Here is a 20699-nt window from a genome sequence, read left to right on the forward strand (position 1 = left end):
AAGAGTAGCATATAAACTGCAAATGGCAGTGGAGTCCACCATATCCAGAGGTAACGGGTGGGAAGATGAGAAACCAATATATTCATTGTGGCCTTCCAGGAAGGAAAGGAACTAACTGTGCCATTCAATCCATCTAGTATAGGAACAGGATTAGCATAGTTATAATAGACAGAGACAACCTGTCAGCCCTATACTATGATGTAAACACATGGCTGTAATGATGCAAATATACAGATTAAATTGATTCTTTTGGTGATGAAATCTGCTTTGTTCTGCTTCTATAATCATCATTTGAAGTTTTCTGCTAATGGGATTATGGTTCATAGGGGCAGGAGTGTGCATTGGGTCTTTTTCCTCCTGCCCCAGCCATGGGCGACGCATGCGTAGAGAGCTTTCCTGGCTGGTCTACAATAAAGTAGCACCACCCATAGCAATAATGGCAGTGCCAGCAAGAGACTTCAGGAGGCAGTAACCTGGCAATTAAAGATTGGAGGCACCAGGGCAGGGTGAGAGGACCCAATGCACACTCCTGCCCCTGTGCGCTATAATCACATTAGCAGAAGCACCACAAAGCAGATTTCTTTGCCAAAGTTATCAATTTAATCTGAATAACTGCAACATTACAGCCAGGTCTTTACATTGTAAGTTGACAGGTTCTGATATTCCTGTACATAGGGGGCAGTATTATAGTAGTTATAGACTTTAACTACTACAAGACTGCTCCCTATGTACAAGAATATATCTACTATAATACTGCCCCCTATGTACAAGAATATAACTACTATAATACTGCCCCTATGTACATTAATATAACTACTATAATACTGCTCCTATGGCGCGCTCAGGACGTACGAGGTCGCAATCAGGTGACAGTGATAAACCTGCTGCGGAGCCTGGACCCAGCCAAGGGGCCACAGAATCATCTGTGGTGAAAGCAAAGGAAAAATCTGTTTTTAAGAAACCTGAACCTGTGGATACAGAGCGTGTACCTAAGCCGCTGCTAGAGGATGAGAAACTGGGTGAGTTACAGCAGCAAAAAGAAGCGCTGCTAAGGAAAATAGACTTTATGTACAGAATGAAGACCACTAATCCTGCCAGTAATGCTGCGTATGACATGAGACGTAACTCAGTGGGTGTTGAGCTGGGGAGTGTGGTGCAGGACATGGACTGTGTGCTGGTGAGTATGGGGCCCCTGCCGGAGACCTACAGGAGCCGGGAACAGTTCACCTCCTATACACAGGACTGTGCTGTAGAGACCAGGACCCCTGATGTGACGTCAGAGACCGCTCAGGATGAGACCTCCCAGCAGCAGACACGACCGGTCATACAGGCGGCCAGATTCTGCTTCCAGGATGGGAAAAAACTGCAGCAACAGCAGCAGCAGACAGCTGTGTGTACAGGAGCTTACACCTCAGGCTCCAGCAGAGGCACCACAAGTCCCAGAGTGCCCCACACAGGAGCAGCAGGCAGCTGTGTGTACAGGAGCTTACACCTCAGGCTCCAGCAGAGGCACCACAAGTCCCAGAGTGCCCCACACAGGAGCAGCAGGCAGCTGTGTGTACAGGAGCTTACACCTCAGGCTCCAGCAGAGGCACCACAAGTCCCAGAGTGCCCCACACAGGAGCAGCAGGCAGCTGTGTGTACAGGAGCTTACACCTCAGGCTCCAGCAGAGGCACCACAAGTCCCAGAGTGCCCCACACAGGAGCAGCAGGCAGCTGTGTGTACAGGAGCTTACACCTCAGGCTCTAGCAGGGGCACCACAAGTGCCAGAGTGCCCCACACAGGAGCAGCAGGCAGCTGTGTGTACAGGAGCTTACACCTCAGGCTCCAGCAGAGGCACCACAAGTGCCAGAGTGCCCCACACAGGAGCAGCAGGCAGCTGTGTGTACAGGAGCTTACACCTCAGGCTCCAGCAGAGGCACCACAAGTCCCAGAGTGCCCCACACAGGAGCAGCAGGCAGCTGTGTGTACAGGAGCTTACACCTCAGGCTCCAGCAGAGGCACCACAAGTCCCAGAGTGCCCCACACAGGAGCAGCAGGCAGCTGAGTGTGAACAGGAGCTTACACCTCAGGCTCCAGCAGAGGCACCACAAGTCCCAGAGTGCCCCACACAGGAGCAGCAGGCAGCTGAGTGTGAACAGGAGCTTACACCTCAGACAGTAGAGGCACCACAAGTCCCAGAGTGCCCCGCACAGGAGCAGGACCTTCCATGTGTGACTGTCTGTGCTGCGGAGGCCGGTGCACAGCCTGGGGATGGTGATGCTGAACCTGTGGGGTCGGGGGCTGGAGGGGATTCACAGTCTGTGATGGACATTGCACTATCTGATAACGATGCTGTTAATGCTGATGTGCATGATGTGTGACTATCCCCCGCTAAAGTCTAATCCACAAGGTGTGACATCTCCCCCCCCATGCTGCAGACCCCAGTCCTGTTAGACAGCCCAGTGTGACCCAACAGGTGCCCCCCAGAAACTCCTGAACCCGCGGCGCCCCATCCTTCACCTCCAGTACCCATTATACGGCCAGACATTCAAACGTATAAATGTGCAGTTTAAGTACATAGGTGCCAAGGAGGTTCTGCCGCAGCGCAGATATGTGGTGAGGGAGCTGCTGTGCCGCCAGATGGGGTTTGTGCCGCGTCAGATCCTGGCGGTCTCTAATCTGCAGGACGGGCAGGGCTATGATGTCAGCTTTAAGCTCATGTCTGACCTGGACAGATTCTGGGCCAATCACCCCACATTCAGGGACACTGAGGACTGGAATAAGTTCACGTTGGTCCCTATTTCCAGGCCAGATATTGTCACTGTGAATGTCACCTTCTGGAATGAGGCCGTTCCCCCACATGACATCGAGGTGTGGCTCCGGAGACATTGTGACCTCGTCTCTGGACTCACCAAGGTCAGAGATGAGGATGGCATCTGGACTATGGGGTGGAAGGTCCTGGTGAAGCTGAGGCAATATAATAACATCACTGCCCACCTGCCCAACTTCTTCAGTGGCAGGGAGAAGGGGAGATGTTACTATCCCAGGCAGCCCTGAAAGTGCTTCAGATGTGGTAAAACAGGTCATCTGGCCGATGCATGTACCGTGGTGAAGAGCAGCCTGTGTGGGGAAATCGGTCATGTCGCTGCAAATTGCTGGGATGTCAGGTGAAACCTTTGTGGTAAGATGGGCCATCCTCACAGGGACTGCCCAGACGCCTGGCACAACAGCTGTAGAGTCTTCCCTGATGGGGATGTGATGGCAGAGGCAGAGGCTCAGGAGGTGGTGGCAGAGGCTCATGAGATAGTGGCAGAGGCTCAGGAAGATTTAATGACAGGAGAGGTACTGACCAGCTCAGATGTCCCCCAGGAGTCCACTCATGTAACACCAGAGTGGAGAGGGGAACATGGGAGCCCCCCGTTCAGCATCACTGTCTGTATCTGATGATTGGAGTATTAACCTTAGTAAACGGAAGAAGAACATGTCCTCCCGTAAACCCGAGGCAGAATATGACAGAGCTAGTAAGAAGGTGCAGAGCTCTGCAGGTGTGATGGTTGTGTCCAACAAGTATGGGGCTTTGTCTAAAGCCCGCTTTACATGTTATGATTCTGCATACGATATCTTATGCGATCGTAACCGCCCCCATCGTATGTGTGGCACGTTCAATTTGTTGAACGCGCCGCACAAACGATTAACCCCCATCACACGTACTTACCCGTCCATATGACCTCCATGTGGGCGGCGAACGTCGACTTCCTGGAGTGGGAGGGACGTTCGGCGTCACATCGACGTCACGCGGCAGCCGGCCAATAGAAGCGGAGGGGCGGAAATGAGCAGGACATAAACATCCCGCCCACCTCCTTCCTTCCACATTGTTGGCCGGGAGCCGCGGGAGGCAGGTAAGATCTGTTCATCGTTACCGGGGTGTCACGCACTGCGATATGTGCTGCCTCGGGAACATTGAACAACCTGACGTGCAATTCGTCAGGATTCAATGACGTGTATGCAATGAACGTTTTAACGTTCAATCGCATGTACCTGTCACACACTGCAATGTACCGTACGATGCCGGATGTGCGTCACTTACGACGTGACCCCGACGACACATTGTAAGATACATTGTAGCGTGTAAAGTGGGCTTAAGGCCAAGTTCACACTTCCGTTGTTTTGCTTCTGTCAGGTCTATCGTTACGACCCAACGACGGATCCGTCTTTTTTTAGATGTCAACTGATGCAACGAATGTGTTATTTCACAGGATTCTGTTCATAGGAATCCTGTGAAAAACCTGATCCATCGCGCATCTATTTTTTGACGGATCCATCGTGATCCGTTTGTGTTTGGGACAGCCCAGTGGGTGAGCCAAACATGCTGGGCATGCTCAGTAGAGCATGATGGAATCCAGCACCATAGACATCCATTACAGCTTTTGACGGATGGCTATGGAATCTGGGTTTTTTTCCACTCCAAAAAAGTTACATTCATCGTTGCTCCCACCTGACGGTCATTCACTAAATAACTGATCCGTCATGGGATGGATGCAAGGCCATCAGTCACAATCCGTCACTAATAGAAGTCTATGGGGAAAAAATATTTTGCAGGATACCATAATTCCTCAAGGCGACGGAGTGTGACAGATGCAAAACAACGGAAGTGTGAACTTAGCCTAAGTCAAATGATAACGATTATGGGAAAGAGTTGGAGAACCTTGAAGCCGAGTGTGACAAGGACATAGAGGACAATGCCCCGCCAAACCAAAAGGCCTTATCTGTAGACCCTCAGGAAGAGTCAGACATGGACACCGGTGGTGGACAAAACATCCCTGACTTGATGATGGCTGTTACTCTGCTCCTTCTATATATTGTATGGTGATGGCGGAGTTTTCATTACACTCTCTTCCCCCCACAGGTGTGGAATTTTATGTATATGATCTGATTATTTAGTGCTGGTGTATGTATGACCTAAGTGCTTTGTATTAATGGAAGATTGTTTATTGTCATTGTATTTGTCTGTTTTTTCTAATATATTCTTGTACGTAGGGGGCAGTATTATAGTAGTTATATTCTTGTACATAGGGGGGCAGTATTATAGTAGTTAAAAATTGCTGGGGGAGTGGAGCAGAGCGGGGCCATGGAGCAGACGTCAGTGCCGGGGACTGCATGGCTGGGGACAGGTGACTATCCAGGTGTGTGTGTGTGTGTGTGTGTGTGTGTGTGTACATGCAGGGGGGAGGGGTGAATGTGTGTGATTGAGTGTGTGTATGTACATGTGGAGGGGAGGGGGCGGAGTAATGTGTGTGTGTTTGTGTGTATATAATGCAGGGGGGCGGCGATAATGTGTGTATGTACATGCGGGGGGGGGGTGGACTAATGTGTGTGTGTATATAATGAAGGGGGGGGGGGCGGCGATAATGTGTGTGTGTGTATGTATATGTGGGGGGCAGAGCCGAGCGGGATAATGTGTGTGTGTGTGTGTGTGTGTGTGTGTGTGTGTGTGTGTGTGTGTGCGCGCGCACGCGCATGTGGGGCGGAGCTGAGCGGGGCCATGGCCCTGAGAACGTCAGTGCTGAGGTGTGGGTGTGTGTGTGTGTGTGTGTGTGTGTTGTATGTTGTATACATGCATAGGAGCAAGACAGACAGATTAAGGCAAATATATATATTATATAATACTGCCCCCTATGTACAAGAATATAACTACTATAATACTGCCTCCTATGTACACGAATATAATTACTATAATACTGCCCCCTATGTACACGAATATAATTACTATAATACTGCCCCCTATGTACACGAATATAATTACTATAATACTGCCCCCTATGTACAAGAATTACCATTATTATAGCAGATGTAATCACTACTGTTGTATGGGGTTTTTTTTTACTGTTCTTTTCCTTTTATTTAGTCTACACTATTATATAGGAACTACACTGAGTAACATCTTTACAGTGACAATGTCAGGCCATACATCAGAAAAATTTTTACTAATAAAACTGTTATTTCAATGTGTCAGCCGGAGTATCCTGTTATTTTTTAACACAAGTGTCAAACACCTTATTTAACGATGCACAATTAAAATAGAAATAAATTAATTATAACATGGCACTGGTTTAGGAAGAAACTGCTAAATACTTCTATATAATATAAAAAAAAAAAAAAAATTAAAAAAAAACAATTAGTAATCCAGCAATGTTCAGTGGCCACAGGGCGTCTTGCTTCCTTTCCTTTTAAAGGCCAGAGTTACACTTGCAAGAGACTCATGCGAGTCTCGCATCACATCACCCGGCATGGCCTGCCGCTCTCTGGACAGGAGCGGGTCGGCTGCATGTATCTCTATGCAGCTGAGACGCTCCTGTCAGGAGAGTGCGTGGCCGTGCCAGGTGATGTGATGCGAGAGTCGTGCGAGTCTCTCGCAAGTGTGACTCTGGCCTAAGAAGGCTTTACAGCAGTTTCATGATCATTAGAGGCAGGATGGCAATAGCTGATAACTCCAGATCCACCAATCACAGCTGGTCCTGTCCCATCTGACCTCTGCCCTTCGTGATGACATTTGCACACGCTCATTAGATGCTTCAATATAAACGCAAGGGTTTGGGATCCTACCATTGTGTCTAATGTAAATTTCCTGAAATGAGGATCTAAAAAACAAGCCCCAATGGTCAAATGTGGAAATTACAAGATTTCTAAGTTTTTAATAAAGATTGTGAAATGCAAAAAGAAATAAAAATTAAATATATATAAATTGAAGAGAAAACCCGGATTTATAACACTTGTGATTTTCGGAGGCCGCATACCCTTTAAAATAGTAAAAAATCCAGAAGACACTTATGTCTAAGGCATCTGATCTAGACGCAGCAGCACTATGGACGGAGCATTTGGCACAGGAGAGCGATGGGAGTCATGGCAGTCAGTCTCTGTGGTCCTAGGAGTCATGTAGGCCTACTGGGCTGGAGCAATGGTATCTGCTATGGGGGCGCCCCGCTCACTGGAGGAGGGGGAGTCAACCGTGAATAAGGACTGGAGTGGGACGTCAGGAGGTCGCGTCTCGGGATGAGGGAGAGTCTCCGCTTGTGTGTGGTCATCAGGACCCTCCAGATACAAACTGTCTGAAGACCTGGAGGTAGAGCAGCTCGATCTTCTCAGTAGGGTCATTTGGCTCTCAGGGGCCACCAATGGCGCTGTGAGAGCCGCGGAGGAAGATATCGGAGAGGGTCCCACTCCAGGGAACAGGCGGCTGAAGAGCGGGAACGGCCGGGTGGAGGCTTCTTCATTCATCTCCTCGATGTCAGAGAGGGGCTGCACCAGCATGTCCTCCTTGGTCAATCTGAGCAGAAAACAGAGTTACTCTCAAAAATGGAGGAGACGATCCCCCTGCGACGTGTCTCTGTGCTCCAGGAAGTGGAGATATGAGGAGCTGTTGGACAGGGATCTAGCGCTACAGAATTAAAATGTGATTAATTTTTAGATTATGCGTTTAAGACTACAGTGTAAATATCCCATCAAACAGCTCCTCATATCTTAGCTGCCTGGGACCTTTCCAGATGTCATCTAAGGACAGTCACACCTTAATTTTTTAGGTCTTGGTGGAGTTGACTGTAAATATCAATTACATCCTTACATTGCTGAGATTGGAGGACCTGTTTGAGGAGATTCTTACAGTGTAGAGTTAAATATTAAGAATCCCATCCAACGGCTCCTTCTACCTCAGCATCCCCTCGAACGGCTCCTTCTACCTCAGCATCCCATCCAACGGCTCCTTCTACCTCAGCGTCCCATCCAACGGCTCCTTCTACCTCAGCGTCCCATCCAACGGCTCCTTCTACCTCAGCGTCCCATCCAACGGCTCCTTCTACCTCAGCGTCCCATCCAACGGCTCCTTCTACCTCAGCGTCCCATCCAACGGCTCCTTCTACCTCAGCGTCCCATCCAACGGCTCCTTCTACCTCAGCGTCCCATCCAACGGCTCCTTCTACCTCAGCGTCCCATCCAACGGCTCCTTCTACCTCAGCGTCCCATCCAACGGCTCCTTCTACCTCAGCGTCCCATCCAACGGCTCCTTCTACCTCAGCGTCCCATCCAACGGCTCCTTCTACCTCAGCGTCCCATCCAACGGCTCCTTCTACCTCAGCGTCCCATCCAACGGCTCCTTCTACCTCAGCGTCCCATCCAACGGCTCCTTCTACCTCAGCGTCCCATCCAACGGCTCCTTCTACCTCAGCGTCCCATCCAACGGCTCCTTCTACCTCAGCGTCCCATCCAACGGCTCCTTCTACCTCAGCGTCCCATCCAACGGCTCCTTCTACCTCAGCGTCCCATCCAACGGCTCCTTCTACCTCAGCGTCCCATCCAACGGCTCCTTCTACCTCAGCGTCCCATCCAACGGCTCCTTCTACCTCAGCGTCCCATCCAACGGCTCCTTCTACCTCAGCGTCCCATCCAACGGCTCCTTCTACCTCAGCGTCCCATCCAACGGCTCCTTCTACCTCAGCGTCCCATCCAACGGCTCCTTCTACCTCAGCGTCCCATCCAACGGCTCCTTCTACCTCAGCGTCCCATCCAACGGCTCCTTCTACCTCAGCGTCCCATCCAACGGCTCCTTCTACCTCAGCGTCCCATCCAACGGCTCCTTCTACCTCAGCGTCCCATCCAACGGCTCCTTCTACCTCAGCGTCCCATCCAACGGCTCCTTCTACCTCAGCGTCCCATCCAACGGCTCCTTCTACCTCAGCGTCCCATCCAACGGCTCCTTCTACCTCAGCGTCCCATCCAACGGCTCCTTCTACCTCAGCGTCCCATCCAACGGCTCCTTCTACCTCAGCGTCCCATCCAACGGCTCCTTCTACCTCAGCGTCCCATCCAACGGCTCCTTCTACCTCAGCGTCCCATCCAACGGCTCCTTCTACCTCAGCGTCCCATCCAACGGCTCCTTCTACCTCAGCGTCCCATCCAACGGCTCCTTCTACCTCAGCGTCCCATCCAACGGCTCCTTCTACCTCAGCGTCCCATCCAACGGCTCCTTCTACCTCAGCGTCCCATCCAACGGCTCCTTCTACCTCAGCGTCCCATCCAACGGCTCCTTCTACCTCAGCGTCCCATCCAACGGCTCCTTCTACCTCAGCGTCCCATCCAACGGCTCCTTCTACCTCAGCGTCCCATCCAACGGCTCCTTCTACCTCAGCGTCCCATCCAACGGCTCCTTCTACCTCAGCGTCCCATCCAACGGCTCCTTCTACCTCAGCGTCCCATCCAACGGCTCCTTCAACCTCAGCGTCCCATCCAACGGCTCCTTCTACCTCAGCGTCCCCTCCAACGGCTCCTTCTACCTCAGCATCCCCTCGAACGGCTCCTTCTACCTCAGCATCCCCTCGAACGGCTCCTTCTACCTCAGCATCCCCTCGAACGGCTCCTTCTACCTCAGCATCCCCTCGAACGGCTCCTTCTACCTCAGCATCCCCTCGAACGGCTCCTTCTACCTCAGCATCCCATCCAACGGCTCCTTCTACCTCAGCATCCCATCCAACGGCTCCTTCTACCTCAGCGTCCCATCCAACGGCTCCTTCTACCTCAGCATCCCATCCAACGGCTCCTTCTACCTCAGCGTCCCATCCAACGGCTCCTTCTACCTCAGCGTCCCATCCAACGGCTCCTTCTACCTCAGCGTCCCATCCAACGGCTCCTTCTACCTCAGCATCCCATCGAACGGCTCCTTCTACCTCAGCATCCCATCGAACAGCTCCTTCTACCTCAGCATCCCCTCGAACGGCTCCTTCTAACTCAGCATCCCATCGAATGGCTCCTTCTACCTCAGCATCCCATCGAACGGCTCCTTCCATCTCAGTTTTCTGGGTGAGGATATGGTGAACTCACCTCAACATCATTGTCTAACCCAGAAAGGTCCAGGAAGCTGAGGTATGAGGAGCTGTTCTTCATATTTAACTCTTCAGTTTAGGAACCTTATCAAACAGCTCCTCCTAGCTCAGCTTCCTAAACATTTTTTGGTGCGACGTGAGGATTTTGTTGAGGTGTACAGTCAACTCCATGCAACACCTCACGATTCAGGGGGTGATTGTCTCTATGTCCCCACCCAGAAAGGACCTGGAAGCTGAGATATAAGGAGCTGTTTGAAATATTAATGTCACTCCAAATCTCAAAAGTCAGAAGCGAACGACAAAATAAACCCCCCCGGCCTTGCTCAATGATGTCCAGGAAGCTGAGATTTGAGGAGCTGTTTGAGGGGGTTCCCATATGTTTTCGGTATCTCTGGCATGCAAGGGCACATTTATTTAACCTCTTAAAAGCTGGAGCGCTTCCTCCATCTCTCCAAGCAGCGAGGTGTGAAAACTCCCAGCAGACAGCCCTCTATATCTCAGCTTCCTGCAAGCAATAAGGTACTTACGCCATGTCAAAGGTGGATCCTTGGAAGGAAGGCTGATGCTTCTGGAATAAAGTGGCAGCAGTGTATGGAGGCCGAGGATCCGAGTCATTCCAGTATCGATCCTTCACCAGATGGGGAACGTCACCATACATCTCATCGACAGCCAACATGGACACCTACACTTAGGCAGAGGGGAAAGTTATGGTGGAGCCTAAGTGCAGAAATTGGGTAGGCTGTATACCCATATTTTAGGGGTACACTAAATGGGGGGGGGTTCTGGTACCTAGAAATTCCCTATAGAGTGTTTGTAAAGCTCTTTGCTGCCACTAGGGGGAGCTCACCACACATGAATCTCTCATATGGGCAGTGTGTACATTCTTATGCAGGGAGCTCCCCCTGATGGTGGCTGCAGGTAGTCAGAATGTGATCAGAAAACTAAAGCTGTACAATGGGAAGTGGGGTCTCTGAAGGTCAAAAAGGGGCTAGTAAAAAAAAAAAAAAAGTTTGATCGAATTATAAAAAAACAAACAAACAATTGTGGAGGGAATCGTAAATGGTCCATAGTGAACATGTACAAGTCGTTAGTGAAACCTTAATTACCTGGAAATTTCTGTCAATCAGAAAGTTGGTTTCAAAGTCATCATCATCCTCGCCGAAAGGATTGATGAGCTGCTCCGCCACCTAGAAAGTGCAGGGAGGGGGGATACCATGTAATCCATATAGACACCATAATATGAAGCAATCTGCCAATAGGACTAGAGGTAAAAACTACCTTCAGCCAGCCGGTGTAGAAGAAGAACTGCAGGAGAGTGAAGACTGGGACGTACAGGTCCAGGTCATGGCCGCTGTAGCCCTGGGAAGAATCTAGGAACTGGCGTCCGATCAGACACGTCAGAAAGTAGCTGTACACTGCGATGGTCACCACCTAATACAGAGGAATAAGGGATTAGAAAAGCCTCCTTCAGAAACAGCGCCCCTCTCCTCTGTAGGCGGTCTGTGATATTGCAGCTCAGCACTCTTCAATGGGAATTAGCTGCTATACCACAAGCAGCCAAGAGTGGCACTAGTTCCAAGAAAATGCATATATGTGTTTCAGAATAATACCACTTAAAGGGCCGGGACTAAACGGCTCGTCCGTACCTGAGTGTACACAAGGGGAACGCTGATCCAGTCGTAGTGAAAGAGCATGCTGCAATTACCGCGGAAAGCATTCAGTTCCTGCAAATACAGAAGGAGGATAAATACAGAACGCCATAATTCTAACCCAAGGGTATGAAGAATAGAGTGGGTGCAGCTTATATTGAGATTTGTCATTCCCTTATCAGCCACAAGGGGCACCATAGTCCCTCTTAGATGCTTTTGATGACAACAGCGCCAACTGGCATCCTCTATAATGGTCTATATGATAAGTGCGCCACCTAGTGTTTACTACATACCAACAGCTCAGAAATATTAAAAGGGAACCTGTTACCGTTTTTTCGGCCTATAAGTTGCGGCCACCACCACTGGGCTCTTATATACAGCATGTTAGAATGCTGTATATAGAGCCCAGGCTGCTGTGTAGAACGTAAAAAGCACTTTATAATACTCACCTAAAGGTCGCGCTGCAGTGGAGTTGGGATATATCCTCGGCAATTAACCTGCGGAGGATAGTGACTTTATGGACTGTCCCCAAGAAGCTCAGAGATCAGGGGCACTAGTGCAAAGAGGGGGATAGGGCTTTCCAACCCACAGAAATCCCAAGTATGAGCCCTTGAGCGCACAGCTCCACTACCAACAAGTAAGGATCGGGGCCCGGACAGCTTTACCACCAAAACACTTCTAATTTGTGCACGAAGGCAGGCTCCGGATTACCCGGCAGTCACAGAGGGGACAGATACCCGGACGAGCTCCCCCAAAAGGGCAGTGGCACCCAGAGACTTGGTTTACTTCTGTGTCAGAGTCTGCTTTGCGGTCGCATCATCACCAACACTGCCTGAGTGAGTACATGAGCCTCCCCTGCTTCCAACCAGCGCTGCGCCCCCTATACCTCCACCATCCAGAGTCCCGGGGCGGGAACGTCATCTGGCTTCCCCCACTCCATCACCCCCGGGTACTCCCATCCGCAGCGGCGGTACTCCCCTTACTGCGAACCACGGGTGGCGACACAAACTCTAACATCCCCTGTAAATATCTCCCCCCTACCTTTCATTTGAAGTGGCCGCGAGCCCCCGGGTCCGGAGACCCTCGAGCCACAGCAGCAACCCCCGGATCCGAGCGGCTCGACCGCTGCAGGGGCGGCACAACTCCGATCTGACATTTTTTAAGATAGCTTTTCTATTTTTAGTAGTATGCCAGGTATATACTTGGTTTTGTTCATAGTCCATGCAATCACGTCTGTATTTGCTCTGCTGGAGATCAATAATATCCTCTCCAATCTTATTTATATTATCCATTAGCCTGTCATTCCATGTCTTGAAATCAGCCGTATTATAAGACTTCTTCAGAGAGTCATGCATCGTTTTTATTTGTGTTTAATTCGTTTAACCTCTTCCTCCGCTTTAACAATAAGGTTCATAAGATAAAGTGAACATGCTGTGTGAAGCTTATTTCACTCCTCTAAGAATAATTCATTAAACAAAAATTGGGATTTCTCATTATACGCAGGCCGCGTGGGATCATGGTTTGGTTTTTTTTTCAGCATTTTTTTTTTGTTATAGGCACCACCAAGATCTCAGTCTCTGTGAGGTGAGTTTCTCAAGATCCCAAAAGGTGTAAGTATCATCCTCCCTACTACTGAATGGAGTACCATATTGTATTTTTACTCCAGAGGAAATATAGCTGCTCCACCTAGCGTTTACTACATACCAACAACGCCACCTAGTGTACACCATGAACAAAAAAAAAAAAAAGTTTTGTATTTTTTTAAATTTTAAAAAAACTCATAAGATTCTTTTAAGTATAAATAAAATATTTATTATATATAATATTTGAAAAAAAATTATAATATATTTCCATGGTGAACACTAGATGGCGCTGTTGGTATCTAGTAAACGCTAGGTGGAGCAGCTATATAGAGGACACCAGGTGGCGCTGTTGTCATCTAATGTAAGTGGGACTAGGTGCAACTTCACTCATATGAAAATTATGGAACAGCACTTTCCAGATACTGAATGCAAGAGTTCCAATATAGCTACAAAAAATAAAATAAAATAATAATAATAATAACGGGGTCGCTAGTGTTAGCCACATGATAATGGCGCCACCTTGTGGTGGGTATTTGATAAGAGCACCATCCAACTGACCAATTTAAAAACTAATGCCTAAACATAACACTAGGGGGAGCTCACACATTATGGATTTATGCAGCTTCCTTTGATGAGCTCCCCCTAGTGGTCTTGAAAAAAAATTAAGAAATTTAAAAAGGCATTTTCTCCCCTATCCATTGGATAAAATTCTTGATAATACACAAGATGTTGAGTATTTATTACTGTAATAAGACCCTGCAGAGCATCACCCTATAATACCAGCCCCTCCACCCACCTCTATAAGCATTTTATATGCGTGGTCGTCCCGGATTCTGCCCTCGCTGCGCGCCTGAGCTGCCAGACTACAGAACCAGACACACGGGACCCAGTATTTATTATAGGAGGAGTGCAGATTCTCAAACTTCTTTCTCTCGTGACGAGTCATAAATCCTGCGGGAAAATAAAGTGTTATCGGACTCTAACAATCACTCCAATCCTCCCAGTATAACGTATCAATCCCACCCATTACTAATATAATGGACTCTTCATACAAATTACTATACAATGAAAAGTTCTGTGATTTTCCAATATACTTTCTGTTTCAGTATATCTGCTTGCTGTCAGTGAAAGGAAACGTTCTAGTTTACACCCAAAGGCTGAAACACTACTGTGACCCAATACTTTTCACAAATGGGGGTTTTGTTCAAATCATATTGGAAAACAACACGGAGGGCGAGGAGAGCTCGGCGGAGGGCGAGGAGAGCTCGGCGGGGGGCGAGGAGAGCTCGGCGGGGGGCGAGGAGAGCTCGGCGGGGGGCGAGGAGAGCTCGGCGGGGGGCGAGGAGAGCTCGGCGGGGGGCGAGGAGAGCTCGGCGGGGGGCGAGGAGAGCTCGGCGGGGGACGAGGAGAGCTCGGCGGGGGACGAGGAGAGCTCGGCGGGGGACGAGGAGAGCTCGGCGGGGGACGAGGAGAGCTCGGCGGGGGACGAGGAGAGCTCGGCGGGGGACGAGGAGAGCTCGGCGGGGGACGAGGAGAGCTCGGCGGCAGCAGAAGAAAAAGCCTCACCTGCTTCCACCACATGATCTATGGTTGGGAATCTCTTGAAAGCGGCCGTGCTGACCGAGCGCAGGATGAGCAGACCGGACATGCTGCAGTAACGCATTAGTGTCCTGCGGTACATTCTCGCCCGCTCGTCTGACCCGTGCACGGTGGCAGAGATGGCACACATGACCCTGTCCGGCATTGGCATGCAGAGATACTGGTTCCACCAGCGGTTCACTACCAGCGTGACATAGAAACCTAAGAGAAGGAAACATCTCATGCATCAAGAGCGCCCCCTAGGAATGATTTTTCACAAAATGCAGTTTATCATATAATTGAACAATTCTGGTATACTAGAGGCACCGTGTGCCCCACACCTCGATTATGCCCACACACCATGGCTCAATATTGCTCGGCCCTGTATAAGCGACGAGTGGGGTCAGCGGTGGTTTCGGTTCACTCACCTAACACAAAGGACACGGGGATGAGATTGGCGTAGTTATTGCAGTAAAGCGACACCTTCTCGAAGCAGCGTCTCTGATCCTCAGTGAGGAAGAACCTGAGAAAACAGGAACAATAATTCATTATAAGATCCCGTCCCTGGTCAGTGAATGACCCCGCGGCGGCCATCTTACCTGTATGTGATACTGAGGGCCGCGTACATGAAGAAAAACACCAGGAACTCCTTGTATAGCAGCTTGTATATACTGCCCCTCCACAGCAGCAGCAGCTTATAGAAGCCGCCAAAGCGGGCATTGGCCACACGAGCCGTGTATGTCACAGTCATAATGCCCGGCTATCACAGGTGCCTGCAAAACACGAGAAATGACATCCATTACATGTGTGGTACTGTGCGCCGAGCATGGGTATCTAAGCTGATGACTTCACACTATGTGCATCTAAACCCATCAAGTGTGACACTGTGTGTATGATACTTTATTCTGAGCTTGTGTATCTAAACCTGACATATGTGATATTATGTGCATCTTATACCATCTTGTGCGGTACTTGAGCCTCTGTATCTAAACCTACTGCCTGCTGATTTAGTGTATCCAAGTGTGTGACACTGTCTGCTGAGCTTGGTGTATCTAATACCATTATGTGTGATAAAGTCAGCTGAGCATGGTGTAATCTAAGACTGATTTATAATAATGTATGTGTATCTAATCATGTATGATACTGTCTGCTGCACCTGGTGTACCTAATCCCAACATGTATGACACTGCTGAGCCTAGTGTATCTAATCACATCATGTATGACACATGTCCGCTGTCCCATCATGTGTGATACTCTTCTACTGAGTCTGAAGTATCCAATCTCATCATGTATGACACTATCTACTTAGCCTGGTGTATCTAATCTCATCATGTGTCACTGTCTGCTGAGCTTGGTGTATCCAATCTCATCATGTGTGATGCTGTCTGCTAAGCCTGATGTATCTAATCCCATCATGTATAACACTGGTCTTTGAGCCGCCTGGTGTATCCAATCCCATCATGTATGACAGGGCCTGCTGAGCCTGGTGTATCTAAATCTCATCATAGGCGATACACCAGGCTCAACGAACAGTATCTAAGCTGTTACATGTTATAAAAGCCAAAAGCACTAAATGGAGAGGTGGGATACAGCCGATTTTGGTTCATGTAGTGTAAATGGGAGCACACAATGTTGGGAAATAATCATAAGCCTGGTATTTATTTGAATGGGGTTGCGCTGTAATACCAGACACAACCTGTGCACAGGGGGGCGCCATTTGTGGTGGAAGCAGCTATGCCTTATCTCCCTGCATATAGGCTCCTGGTTACCTGACTAAACCATAAAGACCATCACAATGGAATTTCTGTGTTTGGAGACATTCCTAAGAACAATGGAGGAGCTCAAGATCTTATTGTCCTTGAAAATAAGGTGATAAGGACCCCACATGGCAGGGTGGCGGGAATATAGCAGCCACTTCCAATAAGCTGTGAATGGCCACGGTGAGTGGCTGCAATCAGAAGAGCAGAACAGAAATCCTCGCCATGAGTGGAAACGCACCACTGTGGGCCATCATGACCGCCATGTTTGTACAACTGTGAAGACAAGCCTGAGCCCGAGCTTCACAGGGCTCAAGTGCTCTAGGGACCAATTACATATTTTACATATTAAAATATATTATTTTTATTTTTTATTTTTCTTAGATTTACATTTTTTACGTTATAACGTTAAATCAATTACAAAGCGTAAATGGAGAAAAATTATAAATTATACATAAATATTTTTACTTAATTTTTTTAATTTTTTCTCAAGTGCCCTAGGAACCAAATATTTTTTTATTATTTTTTTTGCTTTATTTCTTTAACGTTAGAAATATACATCTTTATTACTGCTGTATCCGTAACTGTTGATAACATATTGGAGGGCCGGCATAAACATGGATCCGCACAGTCCTCAATCTTGGGAGTTTGTACTTTGGGATAGGATTGCACAAGTCACTGAGTACACATCCATCCGGATATTGTCTGGACTAATAAGGAGCTCATGTATATAGATAATGATGGGGGCAGCACATGCGTCACCCGATAGCTATCACCCAGCTTTCTTGGAGTCCTGACTTCCAGATCTACTTTTATGATATAGTGATATGGGAGCAAGGACCATAGCAACCGAACTAGGCCCGAACAGAACTTTGCCCGACAACGCACTTGTGAGGCTGTTATCTAGTGAGGTTTATCTGTGCGGTTTAAGCAGAAAATCCCCCCAAAGTCAGAGGTCACTTAGGAAATTAGAATCTGTGTGTGAGGCATAATGGCGGCCATTGTGGTTGTCACCCTGCTCATCTAGATACAGGTGTAACCAAGACAATAACGAGCAGCGGCCTCCAGGCCTGGACTAGTAGGATCATTCACATCTGGAGCACACGTCACATACATCGGATTGGGGGATTCAGCTGAGCCCCACAAAATCTGGCGTGTGCCCGTTTGTGCGCAAATCAAGGGACACAGTGGTGTATGTGTGGCCACCTCTCCATTCTGCACAGAACCCCTGATTTCAGCAGCACAGACCCCCCCATATACTATATGTAATGTATATGGGGAGGGTTTCTCCTAGGGCAGATATGGATTTCACCACACACAATTATCCGTCTGTTCACACCGGTCTGGAATATGTAGCAGGGCAGAAGGATTAGCAGTCAGCCAAAAGCTGTGCGCACTAGAAAATGGACTTTTCTTAAGAAAAACCCGCACCCTCTGGCAGAATACCGCACCCGCGTTTTGGCCCTTACGGTTTTTTTACCATGGTCTATGGCACCTCAGGTACCTGCAGAAAAGAAGTGACATGCACATTCATTTTGCTGCAGAAATTCTACAGCAAAACCTGTAGGAGAAAAAAAAAAAACGCAGTGTGCGCACACCATTATTTTTTTACCATAGGTTTTGCTGGGGAAGGACTGCAGAAAGGTTATGAACATTTTCTGTAGCAATTCATGCAGCAAAACCGTGGCAAAAACTGCAGCGTGCACACTGAGCCTTAGGGCCCCGTGGACACTGAGCCTTAGGGCCCCGTGCACACTGAGCCTTAGGGCCCCGTGCACACTGAGCCTTAGGGCCCCGTGCACACTGAGCCTTAGGGCCCCGTGCACACTGAGCCTTAGGGCCCCGTGCACACTGAGCCTTAGGGCCCCGTGCACACTGAGCCTTAGGGCCCCGTGCACACTGAGCCTTAGGGCCCCGTGCACACTGAGCCTTAGGGCCCCGTGCACACTGAGCCTTAGGGCCCCGTGCACACTGAGCCTTAGGGCCCCGTGCACACTGAGCCTTAGGGCCCCGTGCACACTGAGCCTTAGGGCCCCGTGCACACTGAGCATGTGGGGAATTTTTTACCTCAGTATTTGTAACCAAAACCAGGAGTGGAGCAATTAGAGGGAAAGTAGAATAGAAACACGGGCACCACAGCTGGATACATTACCCGCTCCTGGTGTGCGCTTATACTGTAGATTGAGGTCCGTGATGTTAATGGATGCACAGACCTGTATTACATGTCACTTGTGTGGCTACAAAAATAAAAAAGCGGACATGACTCAATTTTTGCACAGAAAAAAAAAGATCCCACGAAAGAGCACGGCTGTGTGAACAGCAGCCTAGATTATAATGGGTAAAAACATGGACAGAACAAGTATGTGAATGAAGCCGAAGGTGTGCAGCCTCCTTTGACGTTGGGTGTACAAATATGATGCTGTAGTAATGGCATACAGCTCCACGTACATAAATACCACCGTATGGTGCTCACCTAATACTACACTCACCTAATGCTACCACAGAGCTCTCACCTAATACCACCCTAGCGCGCTCACCTAATACCGTAGCACCGTAGCGCGCTCACCTAATACCGTACCATCATAGTGCGCTCACCTAATACAGTACCGCGCTCACCTAATACCATCGTAGTGCACTCACCTAATACTGCGCTCACCTAATACCACCGTAGCGCGCTCACCTAATACCGTACCACCGTAGCGCACTCACCTAATACCGTACCACCGTAGCGCGCTCACCTAATACCGTACCACCGTAGCGCGCTCACCTAATACCGTACCACCGTAGCGCGCTCACCTAATACCGTACCACCGTAGCGCGCTCACCTAAATACCACCGTACTGAGGGCCCCTGTCCACTTGGGCAGCCAATTAGTCCTGTGTGCCCGCACAGATTGCACACCCCTAAGAGGTACAAACAGAAGACCTACATTTAGAGCAGATGAAAAGAACCGCTATTGTGCTCATTCACATCCCCCCATCCTGCATCATATGATTGTCAATTATAAGGACCCCCCCAACAATATAATAACGCTATAATGTAACACTCACCAGTCCAGGCTGCAGCCTCCTCTCTCCCAGATCACTGTGCACTGGAGGAAAACTTTCTCCAAACTAACCCAGCATGTCCTGTCTCTCCCCTAAACCTCACCCCTCCCCACCCAGACACCTCTGCTCTCCTCCTCCCTCTCCAGTATGTAATTGTTCAGGTGTAAGGGGAAGGGGGCTACAATGGACCCCCACTCTGCACCTGTGACAGTCCTGCCCACTCATCCTGCCATTGTCCTGTTGGCATCTGGGTTTGCACTTCCCAAATTATGTTACTGCTGTAGCAGGCGCAGGGGTTGCAGTTGCACCGGACCGTGGGGAGCAGAAAGGATCCCTATGGTTCATATAAGAAAACCAATCTAATTAAAGTCCTGCAACAGTTGAGGGCACCACGGAGATTTGTTTTGCAGACAAAGAGTTTTATATTACTCCTCTGCTTAGGATTCAACTCTCGCCACACAATACATAACAAGAACTACAACTCCCAGCATTTTTACTGATTGCAAGGACTGGAAGAAAAAAATACCCTTAGGTCCCATAGATCCTTCACTCTGAAATGTCATCATCCAACCTGCACATGTGGCTCCCACAACCATACGGGTGCAGAAGTATATCACAACCATATATCGGACGTGGTGAATGCCACCTGTGACATAAAAAATACCGCACAGGGGCACTAATATATAATAACCATATACAGTGCCTTGCGAAGTATTCGGCCCCATTGAATTTTTCAACCTTTTCCCACATTTCAGGCTTCAAACATAAAGATAAAAATGTTAATGTTCTGGTGAAGAATCAACAAGTGACACACAATTGTGAAGGTGAATGAAATTTTTTGCTTATTTTAAACTTTTTTAAAAAATAAATAAATGAAAATTGTGGCGTGCAATATTATTCATCCCCTTTACCTCCAGTGCAGGAAACTCACTCCAGGAGTTCATCGAGGATCTCTGAATGATCCAATGTTGTCCTAAATGACTGATGATGATAAATATAATCCCCTGTGTGTAATCAAGTCTCTGTATAAATGCTCCTGCTCTGTGATAGTCTCAGTGTTCTGTGTAAAGCACAGAGAGCATCATGAAGACCAAGGAACACAACAGGCAGGTCCGTGACACTGTTGTGGAGATGTTTAAAGCTGGATTTAGTTACAAAAAGATTTCCAAAACTTTAAACATCTCAAGGAGCACTGTGCAAGCGATCATATTGAAATGGAAGTGTCGCGGGCGG

General features: G+C 48.7%; 1 protein-coding gene across 1 annotated transcript; it reads right to left on the reverse strand.

Moving 5' to 3' along the window:
- Positions 1–6743: 6743 nt before the first annotated feature.
- BEST2 (bestrophin 2) lies at positions 6744–15413 on the reverse strand. Its single transcript, XM_075343139.1, has 9 exons — positions 15262–15413; positions 15091–15185; positions 14651–14884; positions 13881–14035; positions 11499–11576; positions 11131–11283; positions 10959–11039; positions 10380–10534; positions 6744–7307 (listed from the first exon to the last, which is right to left on the reverse strand). Exons 1-9 carry the CDS (start codon positions 15411–15413, stop codon positions 6923–6925), a joined length of 1488 nt encoding a protein of 495 aa, XP_075199254.1. The 3' UTR covers positions 6744–6922.
- Positions 15414–20699: the final 5286 nt, after the last annotated feature.

The sequence above is a fragment of the Anomaloglossus baeobatrachus genome, chromosome 4 (genome assembly GCF_048569485.1).
Source record: "Anomaloglossus baeobatrachus isolate aAnoBae1 chromosome 4, aAnoBae1.hap1, whole genome shotgun sequence".
Lineage (NCBI taxonomy): Eukaryota > Metazoa > Chordata > Amphibia > Anura > Aromobatidae > Anomaloglossus > Anomaloglossus baeobatrachus.

What these genes read in the sequence shown, in the direction of transcription:
- BEST2 (XM_075343139.1), bottom strand. Translation starts at nt 15,413, where the DNA reads ATGACTGTGACATACACGGCTCGTGTGGCCAATGCCCGCTTTGGCGGC. An exon ending in AGATCATGTGGTGGAAGCAG is followed by an intron (nt 14,036 to 14,650) that starts GTGAGGCTTTTT and finishes ATTTTCCCGCAG; the next exon opens with GATTTATGACTCGTCACGAG. An exon ending in CATATAAAATGCTTATAGAG is followed by an intron (nt 11,577 to 13,880) that starts GTGGGTGGAGGG and finishes CTGTATTTGCAG; the next exon opens with GAACTGAATGCTTTCCGCGG.